This window comes from Sphaerodactylus townsendi, linkage group LG06 (assembly GCF_021028975.2).
Source record: "Sphaerodactylus townsendi isolate TG3544 linkage group LG06, MPM_Stown_v2.3, whole genome shotgun sequence".
Taxonomy (NCBI): domain Eukaryota; kingdom Metazoa; phylum Chordata; class Lepidosauria; order Squamata; family Sphaerodactylidae; genus Sphaerodactylus; species Sphaerodactylus townsendi.
The window spans coordinates 26,394,745-26,411,997 of record NC_059430.1 but is presented as its reverse complement, the minus strand read 5'-3'; the positions used below and the strand labels follow the sequence as shown (position 1 = coordinate 26,411,997).

The window sequence follows — 17,253 nt, the reverse complement described above, 5'->3', positions numbered from 1 at the left end:
AGAGCTTTTGCCATAACAAGCTGCGATGCAGGCACTTGTCCTTTTACTGCCGAGCTGCTGTCTTTGCCTTTGTCTTCTTCGTGCAGCTAGTTCATCACTTAGCTCTGCTGGGGCTGCACTGCATCTGGCTCGGTCTCGGCTGGCAGGGAAGGGCTTGGAGGTGGCTCTTTTGCTTGAATCTCCTCTTGAGGAGCCAGCTCCTGATCCACGGTGTCTTCAAGTTCTGTGTCTGGTTCATCGTCTCCCTGGGGCTGGCTCATGACAGCAGGCAGGAGACACCGAGACCATAGGAGAGACCCATACATTGATGACCCCCAGCTTTATATCTCCTTGTTTGTGTCTCGAAAGGCAGCTGTAAGGATCTTGAGTGTATTGTCATGTATCTGCGGATAAACAAATTAAAGCTTAACCCAGACAAGACAAAGTTGAAGCTAGCTGAGAAGACAAAGGGGTGTTCAGCTGGTGTTGATTTTCCAGACTTAGATGGGAGAGAGTCAGTGTGGTTAAGAGCAGTGGGCTCTGCTCTGGAAAGCTGGGTTTGATTCCCTACTCCTCCACATGTATCAGAACCTCCTTAAACCAGACAATTGAAACATTGGTTAATGAACAATGAATTCTTTATTGCAGGTAAGATTAGTCCAGTCCAGTACGAAGACGTCTCTGGCTGCCCCAACCAGGACGTATCTTATTTTGAAGTAACCAGCAAGTCCAATTCCCCCCGCCCGCCGTACAATCTCCCAGCTGCACTGCAGACCAAAATATGTGGCCTTCACTAGCTGAGCAGAGGAGAGATAAGCAGTCAGAAAAAGAACAGTTTCACACAGCAGATTCACACAGACCAAAGTTCCCATCCCTCAGCTCTCAAGCCACCCCGACAACTTGAAGCCTGCTGTTTGACATTCGTCTAGTCACCGTTCTCTCAGAATTCTCTCAGCCCCACCTACCTCACAAGGTGCCCGTTGTGGGCAGAAGAAGGGAAGGAGTTTGCAAATAACGTTGAGCCTCCTTACGGTTGAGAAAAGCGGGGTATAAAACCCAGCTCTTCTTTCTGTAGAAGATCAAAGGAAGAGCTTGAGGTGCTCCTGGATCCGGCCTTGTTTATGGATAGGCGGGTTGATGCTATTTCTTGGCACGCCATCTTCCAGTGACATCTGGCTTGTTAGCAGGCTCCTTATCCATATTCTGTGGCTTCCTACTATTATAACCTCCAGATAGGGCTATTGTAATGCACTGTATGACCGGCTGCCTTTGAAGACGTTTCAGAAGCTCCAATTTGTAGAAAATGCAGCACTGAGGCTCTTGTTTGGGGTCATCCGCTCAGAACACACAATGCCAGGACGGCACCAACTGCACTGACTGCCAATTGCTTTTGGGCCCAGTTCAAAGTGCTGCTTATTATTACTGTTCAAGCCCTTCGTGACCTCTACACTTATCAGACTGCATCTCGCAGTATACTTCCCTGTGCTAGTTAGATTCTTCAAAAGTCACCTTCTTAAGATGCTCTCTATTATGACTTCCTGTGCAGCTACAGTGAGATCGCAGACCTTTTCCTTGGTGGGCCCAGACTTTGGAATCGCCTGCCAGAATGGGCAAGGAGGGGACCTTGGCTTGCTGCATAGAGGAAGGCACATAAGAGAGCAGCTTGTAAAGAGTATTGTTTCACCAGACTTGGCTGTGTTAGTTCTACTCCAGGGGTGTCCAACTCTGGTGCTTCAGATGTTCATGGACTACAGTTCCCAATTGGCCATGCCAGCAGGGGATGATGGGAATTGTAGTCCATGAACATCTGAAGCACCAGAGTTGGACACCTCTGTTCTGCTCCTTTGCATATTGGTTGAGTGTTTTAAATCTTGAGTTCTTATGGACTTGTAACTTGTGTATACTGGGATTGTTGTAATCTCAGGTCTTACAACTTGGTTGCTGCATTGCTCACTGCCTTGGGTCCAAGGAGATAAGTCAGGGGGAGAGAAATGTTTACATAAATGTTTACATATGCATATGCTTTGGAACACTGCCCCCGCTCCCAGTGGTCCACTGACTCTGCAAGAGTTTAGGCATCTGGCCAAGACCACCCTCTGTACCTGGGCACATGGGTGATCCCTCCTGGGTGGTGCCCCCCCCAACTCCCTTTTATTTACCTGTTATCGCCATACTGGCATTCTATTGGTTCAACCTCAGCCCAATTGTTGAAATGTGTTGCGGGGGGGGGGGCATTATGGGGGGATGGATGATCATGTTTTTAGGAGGGTTAGTGTGGGGGATGGGGATCATTTTTAAAGTAGATTTTGTGATAGTTTTAAGGTTATTTTATGGTGTTTCATGTTTGTACTATGCCCAGGGATTTCAGTGATGGGCAGAAAATAAGTACACAGATAAACAAAATTAATAAGATTATGTGTGTGGTAAGGAGATTCTCGTATTCCCATGAGCAGCTGCAGTATGACTGACAACTTTCTCCATGCTGTGCACAGTAACATTTAAATAGGGCCTTCGGCATCTCAAATAAGGAATTTGTGGCTGTGTTTGAAGCTATAGCGTGTGTAACTTGCTGAGTTTTATTTTTTTTTAAGATGGTTATTGTAAAAGAGCCATTGGCAACGGGCTCTTTCTTGGCTGCTGTCTGGGAAGAAGCATTTAATGAGAAGTAGGAACCATTAATTACCGTGTGGTCTTGACGGCTGGTAATATTTCCTCTTGTCTCGGAGTTGGTGTTACATAACTGCAAAGCATTACAGCATGCCGTAAATGTAGTTTTAACATGACATTTACTGCTCTGGTACGTGTGCAGTAAAACGACTTCATTGCATGATGGGGGGGGGGGCAGGGGGGAGACCCAGCTTTCAGAGCGCATCAGCTGCAGAATGCAAATCTTGAGTATTTTATTCAGAATGAAAGGGCTTTTTGTTGTTGTTGAGCTGGTTTTAAGATTAAGGATGTTGAGGGAAGAGCTGAGTTTTCCTTTTCCCTTTAGGACATTGGCACCATGACTTAATTGATGTGGGGAGAGTAAGGGGTTGTGTGTCAGTTAGCCAGCCTGGCGTAGTGGTTAAGGTGTTGGACTAGGACAGTGGTGGTGAACCTATGGCACGGGTGCCAGAGGTGGCACTCAGAGCCCTCTCTGTGGGCACATGCAAACAGAGTTCATCATGTGGGGGGGAAATCGTGCCCCCCCCCCCACTTCTAGGCTGGCCTGGGCCGCTGGGCTTGATTATAGCATTAAACCTAAGATCTAGTTTTGGGGAAGCAGCGTGGGATTAGCGGCCCTGTTAAAGCTGTTAGAACCCCCACACCTGATTTTCTTGTGAAGGAACTAAAGAAACGCCATGATCAGCTTTACCTGGGAGAGTAAGCTCAGTTGCTGGCAATGGGGCTTGCTTCTGAGTAAACCCTCCTAGGGTCGTGATTCACCTGTTGAAAGAGTTGCACGGTTGTTTCAAAGCAAAGTCACCGACTACCACCAAGCTTACTCCCGAGTAACGCACGCCTCGGAACCAACCATTTTTTTCTAAACTAAAACCTCAGTATTCAGGTTAAATTGCCGTGTTGGCACTTTGCGATAAATAAGTGGGTTTTGGGTTGCAGTTTGGGCACTCGGTCTCGAAAAGGTTCGCAATCCTCGGACTGGGACCTTCAAAGCCCAGTTTCAAATCCCCACTTGCACCCTGGAAGCTTGTTGGGTGACCTTGGGCCGGTCACACACTCTCAGCCCTGACCCTGGCTAGTATCCAGTGGGAGACCTCCAAGGAATACCAGGGTCTTGACGTGAAGGCAGGTGATGGCAAACCATCTCTGAATGGCGTCTTGCCTTGGAAACACTTTGAGGTTGCCATAAGTCAGCTGTGACCTGACAGGCAAAAATAAGGGGGGGGGAGGGGGTAAAGCGTGGATAGCAGAGTCAGGACTAAGGGCCTTAGCATATCTGGGCTGACCCTCAGGCACAAGGAAAAGCGATCATCCTTATACATAATTGCCTGAGGGATGGAATGTCTGACGACAAACCCCAGCCAATGCGTGTGCAGGACTCATGACATTCCATCCTGTCTCCACCTGCCTTGCCCGAACCCAGAAGCTTTCCCCACTCCAAACGATATGGGGTGCTCTCTTGGAGGGGAGGAGGAGGTGGAGGAGGAGGTTGTTCCCTGCCCTCCCTCCCCCCCTTCTTGAACCCATTTTATTTCAATTTAAAATGGGCTTTAGCGCTAGTTGTTTTATAAGCAGCAGCATCTTCTTGCTCTGCCATAATGACTTTGCAGAGTGGGCAGAATTGCTGTAGATAGTTTTATGTGTCATTATTGCTATTGGGAATGTCGTGCTTCTTGAAGTTGTCAACAAACATTGGCTGTAGAAAGAAACAAACAGGCTGGGAGCCAGAGATGGAGGGCTGTATGTGCCCAGCGAGATTTCGTCTTTTTTTTTTACTTGGTGTGGCCAATTTCTGTTTCTTATTAGAAACTGCATTTGAAGCTCTTTTAACTTTCAAAGGAACTTGTCCTATGGCTTAGTGGTGCTGCTGATTGAAACCAAAAGGTTTCTTTGGATCCTAGGATGGTGGAGAATAAATAGTTTGTTTTGAATAGGCACAAAGGGCAAACTCATGCGTTTTCATGGATTGCTGTGGCCAGTTTTTCTGCTTCTCTGTAAAAGAATTTCCCAGTCATTAATGATGCCAGTAGGCTGGGGCAATCCATGCATAAGCAGACTGCCTAATTTCACAGAATAATTATAAGCCACATTCACCTTATTCCTTTCGTTCACACGCTTCTAGTTAAAGTTCAAATCAGCATACAACCACAACGAAAATGATGAAGATTTCTGAATAAGTGCAATGAAATTATAATTTAAAATGTCAAAACAAGCAAGGAGATAATGAAATAGCAAGGGTAATGTTTACGAAGCAGAGCTTTCTAATTCCACAAAGATTTCTGTAAGGATAGCTGTTTACCCCTTCCTAAAATGCCGAGGACATCAACGGAACTGCCCACAAAAAGCGTTTCTGAGCTCTGTGGCATCCCTCCAGAAGACTCTTCTGTATGCAAGGCCAGTCTTACCTCTGAGTAAGGCCCCTTCCGCACATGCAAAATAATGCGTTTTCAAACCACTTTCACAACTGTTTGCAAGTGGATTTTGCTATTCCGCACAGCTTCAAAGAGCACTGAAAGCAGTTTGAAAGTGCATTATTCTGCATGTGCGGAATGAGCTTAAGTTGCTACATGAAGCAGAGCCTCTCCATCAGGCCTTAACGTACATAGAGACAAGGACTGGGTGCAAAAGGTCTCTGGAATATTCTGGTCCCAAGGGCATCTTGTCCCTGTCTCCAATTCGAGTCGTGTGCACCTGAGAATGAGCTGTAGCCCTTTAACACAGGACTGCTGCCCTTTCGTGATGCTCAGACAAATGATTGGTAATGTAGTTGGTCAGTTTTGTCCACGCTGTATGTCTAAAAGCATCCACAGTTTGAGCCAGTTCATACAGTGACGTGACTATGGAAAGAGCCGTATGGAACAAGGTAGTCAACAGGAGAGGGAACATCCATACATTACTTTGGTGTCATAGAAACCAACTGTTACGGTGCAGTTTGTGGAGGCAGCCACCTATGAACCTCTGGGATTGGGGAGTCCTAGCATGCTCCTAATATTGTCCACACTTTACCTCACTTCTGTTCCTTGGGTTATCTCTAATTTTCTTCAGGCAAAGCAACCTAAAATATAGACAGACATTGCTAGTCTGTGGCACACTGTTTCAAGGGCTGTGAATGATTGCTTCCCCCGGCCCACTGTGAGGCCTTGAACTTCTCTCAGCTGCTGTTCTGTCATCTCTCTCAATTAAAAAACCTATTTTTGAGTTACTTATTTTCCCCCTTTTCTGAGTCCCTTTGTGATCGACATAAGAGGCCTTCTGAATGACGTCTGTGTGTTTTTTTTAAAAAAAGGGTTTGCAGCATCTTTCCTTTTTAATCTTAGTTGCGCCATTAATTTAATGCGTCACTGAGGCATCTTTGTAGAGCCTTAATAGCCCTGTTCAGTAAAAACAGCATCCTGAGTCTTTCATTTAAACACTGCCCGTATCCCACCCTCCAGTAATTCACTGTTTTTTGTTCCATTCGCTGGTTCCTCCTGCCAATTTCAATCCGTTTTTTAAGCCAGTTCAAATTAATTTTTTAAACCAGATTTATAGCTGCTCCCATGTCATTATAATTCGGCAGAGGGCAGGAATTCTCCCTCATTAATTAACGGCATGTGTTTATTTAGCTGTAGACTTTGGGCAAATTATTCTCTGAAAAACAGCACCCTTTTTTTAAAAGCAGCTCTTAGAATATAATTGGCTATGTAGGTTAATAGGATAACAACTCAACATTTTGACCCTCGAGGTAGAACACTGGTGTACTGAAGAATCGGAAAAGGGAACCTGCAATTCTAGAAATGCTTTGTCTTACTGATCTCCCACACATAACCTTAAAGATACTTTGAAAATCTTTTTACGTCAAATAATATCTTTGGGTACCAGTCTTGGCTACCAGTACTTAAAAAATGGACTGATAACCCCACCCACAATACAGTGCAGTCAACCATACCTTTGCATAGCAAGTTCCACCCAAACTGATTGGTTCCCCACCCTGGGCCATGGACAATATATACCCCACTAAACTTTCCCTTCTCACTAGACACAGTGTGAAACAGACTTCTCTCTGTGATACACCTCTGAAGATGCCAGCCACAGATGCAGGTGAAACGTTAGGAACAAGATCCACCAGACCACGGCCACACAGCCCGGAAAACCCACCAGAACCAGTTAAATCCAGCCGTGAAAGCCTCTGACAATACAATCTTTCTTTGTTAGTATTCAGCATTAGATGCCCAGTTTACCTGACTGTTGGTCAACAGCGCAAATGACAGTTCTTATTCCCTTCTATGTTCCTTGGGTTGCCAGCCTCCAGAACATCTCCTGATATTACAGTTACAAGCCGGGAGATCTCCTGCTACTACAATTGATCTCCAGGCAACAGAAATCAGTTCCCCCCTAGAGAAAATGGCTGCTTTGGAGGAGGACTTTATGACGTTGCCTTTTGCTGAGGCATCTGTGTTCTCAACCGCCGCCCCCCCCCCCCTCAAAAGTCTCCACCCACCCACCCACCCACCCACCCCAAATTTTAGGTATTTCCCAGAACTGGCAACTCGATATTCTCCTCCATCCCAAAAAGTTGTTCCCTTGACAACCACATCTTTCATTGTCCTCTTCTAGGCTATAAGGGTCATGTGCACATTCCTGTCGTCTTCATATCCCTGTTACTTCTAATAGTTTGGATCTTTGTGCTTTGCAACTTTTGAAGGTTTCAGTCCAGATGGGCAGGTGGGCTGTAGAAAGCAGCTCAGCAGGACATAGGTTGGTACCTCCCAAAGATGATCCAGGTTTCCCTAAAGAACCAATAGACACCAAACTGCCTTTGAGCACTGCCCTTGCAAAGTGGGAGTCGGTGATGCCCTTGCAAAGTGGAAGGCAGATAATGGCAAACCAGTTGAGAATTGGCAAGAAAGGATGTGGATGAAGGAGAAAGGAAGCTGCAAGAAATGGAAGAATTTCTAACTAAGAAGTGCTAATGACTAGAGCTTGCTGCTTTGAGAGCCAGCATGGTGCAGTGATTTAGAGCAGCAGACTCCAATCTGGAGAACTGGGTTCAATTCCCCACTCCTCCACATGATGCCTGCTGGGTGACCTTGGGCCAATCACAGGACTCTCTCAGCCCAGACAGAGGCAGGTAATGGCAAACCAGCAAAGTAGCTCAGAGTGTGTGGGTGTGTGCACACGTGCCATTGAGTCACATCTGACTTATAGAGATGGTTTACCATTGCCTGTCTTTGTGTCATGACTGGTATTTCTCAGAAGTCTTCCATCCAAATAGTAGATGAGTCGCCCCTGCTTAGCTTCCAAGATCTGATGAGATCAGGCTATCCTGGACAATCCAGGTCAGTGGGGCTGTTGCCTAAGGCCCCAGAATTACTAAGATTTACCCACTGTCAACCTGACAACAGTCTGAAATGAGTTCCACTCACTGCAGACTGTGTGCTGCCAGGTGACGTTTTCCTTCTTCCGCTCCTGATTTCCCCATCACCACAACCAAGAGAACCCTTCTGCATTTAGTACTACACGCTCACCCTATTTCTTTTTTAGCAGCAGTGGCGTAGCAGCAGTAGCGTAGTGATTAAGAGCAGGTGCATTCTAATCTGGAGGAACCGGGTTTGGTTCCCCGCTCTGCTGCCTGAGCTGTGGAGGCTTATCTGGGGAATTCAGATTAGCCTGTGCACTCCCACACTCCAGCTGGGTGACCTTGGCTAGTCACAGTTCTTCTGAGCTCTCTCAGCCCCACCCACCTCACAGGGTGTTTGTTGTGAGAGGGGAAGGGCAAGGAGATTGTAAGCCCCCTTTGAGTCTCCTATAGGAGAGAAAGGGGGGATATAAATCCAAACTCTTCTTCCTCTTCTTATTATTACTTTTTTGGAAATGTTATGATCAGCCTCCCTTGTAAAAAATGGCCAAGGCATTAAATAGAAAATGAAAATGGACACCAATTTGAAATAATTCAGCATAACAAAACAATTACATTATTTTTTTTAAAAAAAAAGCAGAGAAAGGGATTGACTGTGAGTAAGCATCTAAATGACAAGGTTGCCTGGCAAGTTTCTTTAGAGAAGTCTATTCTTTAGCTGCGGTGCCACCACAGAGAGGGTCCTGCTCTGAAGGCTCATGGATCTTGCTCCAAAAGTGGATGGAATTAGAGTGGTGTCTCCCCATTTGATTACTAAGAATGGGGGGAGGGGTGATGACACCTGCAGTTCTCCCTTTTGTCATCTGTTGGGTCTGCTGAGCCTTGTCAGCTATCTTTGTGTTTTTTGTGTTCAGGCTTCACGACAGGAAGATGTGCATCATAGGACTGAGCATCCTGGTGGGACTCCCCAGCCGCCCCCCTGCTGTCGATGCAGTAGCAGCCCAGATTGTCCCGTCGGTTCTGCTGCTGTTTCTGGGCCTCAAGCAAGTCTGTGCCACCCGGCAGCACACGGAGCATGAAGAGCACACTAAGTCAGAAAAGAACGATGCAGAGGATAACGGTAAAAAACACCAAAAGATTCTATATTGCACACTTGAAAGGAAATAGGTGTTGGAGGGCAGAGGTCTGCTGTATCATCTTCTTTGCTAATTACTGCCAGCAAGCTGCTTTTAATTATGACATGCAGTGCATGTAAGGAGAGAGGGATTGTGATCTGCATACTTAAAGGACCAAATGTTTCATGTGAGTCTGGCAGCCAGCTCTCTGGGCCTCTGCCTTCTGTGAGCCTGGCACCCTGCTCTCTGGGCCTCTGCCTTCTGGAATTAGGTCTGTGATCTCCAGAGACAGGGTCTTCTTTGGTGTGGCATGCCATTCATAGAACTCCCCACAGAAATCCACTTGAGACCAAACCTAAGGTAAAGGTCAGCACCAGGTCATTGCTGGCCTATGGGGTGATATTACATCACAGCTGCCGAACTTATTGAACTTTAAATACCAAGTTAACCCATTTCTGTTTTACTGTTCTTTTCATTTTTTATCCCCCACACAACCCCCCCCAACAATGACCAAGAGTACTGTTCATGTCTGAAGTGTGGCTGTTTTACTGCTACTTTGAAATGGCTTCGGCACTTTCAGGTGTTTAGTTTGCCAGCTCTTTGACTAGTACCTGTAGAGCAGTGTTCTGTTTTAATTATGAAAGCTACCTTGCCGCTAGCTGAACTGAGAGGTGGGGGATAAATATTGCAAGGAGCCTTGAAGGATGTATGCGAAGACAGATCACGCACCTGCCACCTTGCAGGATTTCTGATCAGCCTGAGTCTGGTACTCTGTAGATTATCATTTATTTTTATCCTAGCAACAGTGACTTCTTTCTAACTTGAATACATTGGAAAACTGTTAGAAGGGTGATTCTTTAAAAGTGAAGGCTGTACCACTTACTTACAGAAGAGATACAAAGTGATGAAGAGGAGGTGAACGAGGTGAGCCAGGAAATGCAGGAGAACCACGCTGGCGGCGGCGGCGATGCAGGAGACGAAGATGATGAAGACGACGACTGGGATGACGACGCGCTGGAAGAGACGGCTTTGGAAGGCTTCAGCACCCCTATTGATCTGGAAGAGGGTTTGGACGAATACCAGTTCTTCGCACAAGCGCTCTTAAGTACGCACATGGTTAAAAGGCATAGGGCAGAAAACCTCTTAAATGCTTCCTCGTTTCCTTCCTTCTCCAAGGTTGCTGCTGCTTCGATGCAGGTTGATATGTTGCCTTGGGAACAAATTCCCAGACATTCCATTAAAAAAAGAGAAAGGCTTTCATCTAGAGAGGGTATTCTGATTGAAGTGAAGATACAGAAACCCCCAAAGCTGGAAATCTCTTTGCTGTGTGTGTGTTTTTTTTCAAAAGGGTTGAAGAAACCCATACTTCAGTCTGGCTCCCCACCAAAAGACCACAGGTCTGTGATCGAACAGCATAGTCTGTTCTTTCCTCTAGTCTCCAAAGAGGCTACAGTTGAGAGGGCCACAGGTAAATGTTAGAGCGCATGCTTTGCATGCCAATTTCTTCCCACCATTTTAAAAAAAAAAGATTTTGATTACCAGGGCTAGGAGAAGAGCAATTTTAGAGTCCAGTAGCCCCTGAAAGACCAACCAGTTATCCAGGGTATGAGCTTGCTTTCAAGGGCCAAGGTTCACTTAGGCTCATTCCGCACATGCAGAATAATGCCCTTTCAAACTGCTTTCAGTGCTCTTTGAAGCTGTGCGGAATAGCAAAATCCACTTGCAAACAGTTGTGAAAGTGGTTTGAAAACGCATTATTTTGCGTGTGCGGAAGGGGCCTTAGTCAGATAGTATCTCAAAAGCTGGGACTCTGTCAATCTTGTCGGTCTTTAAGGTGCTACTGGATTCGAATCTTGCTCTTCTACTGCAGACCAGCTTACCTGAGGGCAAGGAGAAACTTCTGTTAGAAAGCTGAGGGGGCTGCTGCCTGTTAAGAGTAGACTGTATTATGCTTTGAGTCTAAATCCAAGAAAAAGCCATTGTGGTGAATGTGCTTAGAGCAGGGGTGGCCAACCTATGGTGCTCCAGGTGTTCATGGACTACAATTCCCATCAGCCCCTGCCAGCATGGCCAATTTGCCATGCTGGCAGAGGCTGATGGGAATTGTAGTCCATGAACATCTGGAGCACCATAGGTTGGCCACCCCTAGCTTAGAGTGTTGGGCTAGGATCTGGGAGACCTTGGTTCAAAACCCCACTCTGCCATGGATGCTCTCTGGATGGCCAAGAGCCAGTCAGACGCCTGGACCTAGCCTACCTTACAGGGTTGCTGTGAGGATAAATTAGAGAAGAAGAGAGCAATGGAAGCAGATTTGGGTTCCCACTGGGGGAGAAAGGCAGGTCTGAATCCAGTGATTAAATAGTAAATAAATAAATCCCTGCTTGGCGATGAAGACATTTGTTCACTTCAGGCAAACCTTTGTTCTTCTCTGTCTAAACTACCTCATGGGATTTAGGCACGGCACATGTTATCCCGGGCTTTGGGTGGGATAGAAATGAATAAAATAAGCACAGGCTTATCAAAGTGGGGATTTAAGAAATATTGCTGGGTAAACTGTCAAACATGTTAAATTAGGGAGCGCACACAGTAACGTACTCAATCGATACATTTAACCCGACAGCTGAATAATCCTTGCTCTTGTTAAAGATGATTTCAGAGAGTAGCCATGTTGGTCTCCGGTAGAACAGCTACGTTCAAGTTCAGTAGCACAGTGCAGATTTTGGAGGGAGACGCTTTTGAGAGTCAACGCTGTCTGTCAAAGGGAGCCGTGAGTCTCAAAAACTTACACCCCGAAAATCTTGTCGGTCTCTAAGATGCTACCAGACTCAAATCTAGCTGCTCTTTATAAAAGGGCTTTGGCTGGTGATGTATCCAGCTTGCTTCTGAAGTTCTTAAAAGAAGACCGTTTGTTCTGTGTTGACAGCGGTACAGAGCCGAGACGCAGCCTGGTACCACTTGCTGACAGCTCCACTCAGCAACGATCAGAAGACGCAGTTGCAGGAAATCTGTGCGTTAGCCGAACACCGGAGGACTTCCTCAGGTCAGTCTGTTCTCTGGAGCAGGAGGCAAGGATGCTTGTAGAAAGCACACCTGCGTACAGGACAGGGACTCTCAAATAGCTGTAGCAAATACGGCAAGTATTGATTTTTGCCCATTGTTAACAAGCTTCTGGCGGGAGGGGGGATATCTCTTTTATGACTTGAGAGGCAGGCTGCCATCAGAGAGAGAACAAACGCTGTCCTTTACCTGCCCCATACCAATTTATCACCTGCCCATCGTCAGTAGAGAGGGGTGCACCAGGGAGGGATCGCTGCATTGGAAACTGGAGTCAAGGGGTGCTCTAAGAACAGGGAAACACTGTAAACAGCAAAGCATGAAGAATGGAGAAGGTTCACTGGAAACTGTGCAGAACTGAATGCCCCCCACCCCCTTCAGAGCTTTTCAGAAAGAGGAAGACATGATTTTCAGCACATTTTGAAGACAAGGCTTCTGTGGGTGTTCAAGATTAAATTGCACAAAAGCATTTGTTGCATCTTTTAATAGATCCTGACTACAGCAAGGTTATCAGCACCAGTAAAAAAAAAAAAGTCGCTTGCTCTTTGCCTCTGCTATGCCTATGTCATTGACCCCTTTAAGTGTCAATAATAGTATTTTGATATGCAGAATCAGTGAGTTGGCCAAAACAAAAGGTGCCACTGAGGAATGGTCACACGTGGTTTGGAAATTGGGGGGTGGTGGTGAAGGAGCCCTCCTTATATCCCTTGATTGGAAAATTATTTCCATTTATGCTATACTTAAATGGTGCCCATTTTCCATACAAGCCAGAATTCTTTTAGAAGGAGCAGTGGAAAGATTCTGGAACCCTGAACATTTTGAGGGGGTCAACACTCTCAGGTTTTAGCATGGAGAGCGGGAAAGGGTAGCCAGTAGCACTGAATACAAATCCGGAAGAAGATTTCAGTTTTTTCCTATTTTGTAAAAAGTGCATTTTTGAAGGTAGGCGAGCAAGGTCAATTAGCGCTACATAAAGACATCCTTCCGTGTCTGTTGCTTAACATACTTCTACATTTCTGTTTAATTTTAGAATCAAAGAGGATAGAACAGCAGACGGGCTACACATTTGAGAACAAAGGACTGGTCTCTTCATTTAACTTTGTTCCGGGCAGCAACTGAAGTGGGTGGAAAAAGCCGAAAAGACACTTTGCAGAATAGTTCAATATTGCATTTTGTTATAAAGCGTTTGTGACATGAATGGGCAGGGAAGGTAATTGGATGCTGTGGAAAATTTCCCCTTTGGGAAAGGCAGTGGTTGACCCCCCCCCCCTCCCCCTCATTAGGACACTCTTTTTAACCAGCTACTGTAATGTATAAATTCTTGTGGTATTTTTATAAGTTGTTGGGCTGAAAAGGAAGTATCTGCCCGCGCTCATCCTACTAAAGGAATGGGGAATCAGTTGTGTGAAATTGGATAGCGTTGTGCTTCTCAGGTTTCTGTGAATGTGAAATGGAAGGGGTCCTCTGCATTAACTGTGCCTTCTCTTATATACGGATAGCCTGAACAAAAGAATTTTGGAGTGCGTTGTATTTCTTCTTTCTTTTAGAGGATGGACATTTCCAGGCACAATTCAGACCTTGCTTTCCACGTTCTTCCAGGACCTCCCTCTGATGATGACTGTGTAGGTGTCTATCATCAGTTGCGAGCATCACATTGTTAACTACAAAATCTTCTCTCCATGTGTGTGTTGAGTGTAATTTCCATATTATCAAGCATGGCCCTTGCGTTCATTGCTCTTTCCAGTGAACACACAAATAAGGAATCCTTATCTTTCCCACTCAGTATTGACCATGCCTTCAAAGTCCTTTAATGCAGTGGGTTTCCATGTGCCTCCCGTGGAACCAGTCATGTGTTGCAGCAGATTCCAGAGTGTGCATGCAAAGAAGCCGGGTCTGTTGAGTTTCACCATTATGTTTGCAAGCTCAGAGTATGTTTTAATATTATACCCTGATGGCTGCACATTGTACGAGAAGATCAGAAGTTGTGGGTTATCTGTCTGCTGGCTGAATCCATGCCTGGTGTATGTCTGACTTTCTCCTTGAGGAACTCGGAGGGCTCCTTAGAAGACAACTTAAAAAAAAAACACTGCGCTAATGTCAATTGAGAGGCTTCCAAAACAGGTTTGTAGAAGTTGTAATTTTTGCTTCCGGTCAAGCAGATTCAGATCTACAGATACTATCAATGCTGATACAGGGTTTTTTTGGGTTTTTTTGGCTATGCCAGTAATCAAATCACGGGCTTTTAAAGTAATTGTCAACTTCATATTTTCTCATGTTTGGACAGAAAGCCATTCTACATTAGGATCCTGTGAAGCTCTGTCATTTGTGTTGCACTGCTATCATATTGTCTGCCGTCTTAATGGTGAAAAACATAGGCTTTAAATCATTGGTGACTAACTCCGATAGGAACCCCTCGATGCAGAGTGGTAAGCTGTAGTACTGCAGTCAAAACTGAGTTTGATCCTGACAGAAGCTGGTTTCAGACAGCCAGCAAGGTTGACTCGACCTTCCATCTTTCTGAGGTTGGTAAAATGAGTACCCAAATTTATGCCTAATAAAGGTTTACTGTACTGTACCCAGCTTGCTGGGGGTAAAGCGGAAACGACTGGGGAAGACAATGGCAAACTACTCCATCAATGTAGTCTGCCTAGAAAACATTGTGATGCTAATGGCCAGGTGCTTGCACAGGGAGCTATCTTTACCTTTCTACCTAGCTCCAACATCCAGCAACTGAGTGATAACAGTACATTAGAAATGGGCTAGATTAAAAGGGCTTAAGGGGTGGGGCTGTAATGATGGGGAGGCGGTCAAAGATGCCGGTTGATGGAGTTCCTCGACCACCAGTCGCCTGTCTCCGGTTATCTGTCACACATCCTAATCCCAGATGCTCTTCTGTTTCTCCAATAGTCCGTCTTAATGAAGCATACGATTTGAGACTCATCAGTTTCCCAGACACATTCTGAAGGTTGCATTTCATGAGATATTTTGTATTCATGTATGGCTGCTTATAGAAAATACAGGAACACTGTGTCGGCTGTGAAGAGTGTGTTTATTTCAAGGGTGGCTTTCCTTTTAAAATGCACGGAAGTTCAAGTAGCTAAGAATCTCACTCCCGCATCAGTGTATTTTAAAGGAAGGTAGCTGTGCTCAGAATAATGAATTCTCCTCTCCATATTGGTTTTTTTAAAGGGTTTCCCCTGCCTCTTGGTCTCAGTTCTCAAGGACCTAATCACATTTTGGATGCAGGTCTGATACTATGAGAAACATCAATGAAAATTCCTCTAATTCTCTGGGCTGTTATAATTTAGAGTGCAATCCAAAGCAGGGAAGGGACAGACGGAGCCCTGGAAATGGTAAAGAATATTGCACCAATGGAAGGTGCTCAGACTGCCAGCACAAGGGGCAAATACACTGTTGGAAGGGCTGTTATGTCGATGGTGGGGTGCAGCACAACTGCACAGCGGCCAAACCCGGAAGCTGCCATGCACATCAGTGCCTCTTCACCGTGGAAGCCCATATCAGTGTGGGTGGTGGCAATCTAGGGGTGTTCTAAGAGAGCCGATTTTAGTCAACTTCCGCAAAGCCTTTGGCCCAGGAACGCCACCTACACTACCATGGAACTTACATCACATTTTAGTGTGGCATAGCCCAGTGGGCAGTAATAGGGGTTTCCAGATTGGCCAGGGAGGGGGGGGGGGGTTTGTTTGTCAAGCTTCCCCATTGCCTGAGACCCCTCAGAAGGCAACACAGCCGCACTGTGACAGTGATGTCTCCAGCTGCTGTTGATCTCCCCCTCCTTTGGATTGGGTCGCCTGTAATTAACTCTGTCTTTGCTAAGGTTTCAGCTTAGCAAAGAAACTAAGCCTTCCTTCTCAAGGAAGAAACCTGAAGGCACTAGTACTGTGGCAGTGCAACTTGAAGGTGATACTTATCGGGTAAGGTAAAGGTAAAGGCCTTTAATGTAAGTCAGGTTTGATTGCTGACAGCTGTTCCCTTGTCCGTGTTAAGTAGAAAAACGTAGTTATGTTAATAGTTTCCCTTCAGAAATGTCCTTGCTTTCCTCACCCCCCCACCCCCCCAGTTTAGTCTACACTTGAGTCTCTCCGCAACCATATTTAGCTGTAAGATGAAACTTGTGTGCCTGCCCCAAACCATCAAACAGGAGTGAATTTAATACTGTACATTTTGCAGCTGAAAAGGGGTCCCTTGTCGCAATGCATTGAGCTGCCTTGAAACGCTCTGTTTACTGAAATGAGCGGAACACCTCGGATCAATAAGAGTAGGGGTTGCTGCCAAAGCCGGCTCTTGTATTCTGCAGTAAAACATGGTTGAGGGGGAGGAGGGAGATACTGTGATGGTTTAATAATTGCAACCTAAAGGACATTTTGCACATCATGTGAGAGGCAAATTTTGGGTTGCTACGTAATGTGCACTGAATAGAAAATCACAGCTAGGACCAGATCCCCAGCAATTTGTATACGATACCTGTATTTGCAAGTAACAGTCCCAAACTCACCTGAGGACCATGTTTGTGACCCAAGGCCAAGAGTGCTGAATGAAGGAGGCTGTCAACATCACTGGCACGTGCCCTGTAGGGGCATAGGACCCTTAGCCCAGTTGGCAGCAGGCAGCCTGGGAGGGGTACTGTAACTTGGGTGAGGTTGCACGTGCTTCTTCTAGGCATTCTGCCCTGTTCCTCAATTAGCTGTGAGGCAGCTGGGCCTTTTCCTTGTTTGGCTCCTATAAAGAGGCCTACATTTTCAAATGAAAGGCTACTGCATCCTTGAATTCTGAGTTCCTCAGAATGTGTTACTCAGCCTTGATCTGAATATTTGCTTTTAGTCTCTTTATGTAGTACGATGAATTTGGGCCTCCGTGCTTTGCTAATTCTGCCCTCTTGTATGCCACAGAAATTCCCGCTAAATGCCTCACTACTTCATAGTTCATTTCCTTGGTTGACCTGCAATCTCTGTGGTCTCACATTTTGAGTTTTGAAGAGGCTTTTTAAGATGGGGCGTGAGAACTAAAATAAGGCGCCACCCTCATTTGAAATTTTCCCCCAGATGGTCACAGCCATTACAGACAGAGCCTGTACATAGCTGC

At 45.8% G+C, this 17,253-nt stretch overlaps 1 protein-coding gene across 1 annotated transcript in view; it reads left to right on the top strand.

The window, feature by feature from the left end:
* The window catches only part of IPO8 (importin 8), a 51,508-nt gene extending 36,323 nt beyond the window's left edge, over positions 1-15,185 (top strand). Inside the window, exons 22-25 of the mRNA XM_048501137.1 lie at positions 8,896-9,101; positions 9,986-10,201; positions 12,020-12,136; positions 13,181-15,185. Of these exons, the coding sequence (XP_048357094.1) occupies positions 8,896-9,101; positions 9,986-10,201; positions 12,020-12,136; positions 13,181-13,269 (628 nt within the window). The 3' untranslated portion in view covers positions 13,270-15,185. The remainder of the gene's footprint in view (positions 1-8,895; positions 9,102-9,985; positions 10,202-12,019; positions 12,137-13,180) is intronic.
* Positions 15,186-17,253: the final 2,068 nt, after the last annotated feature.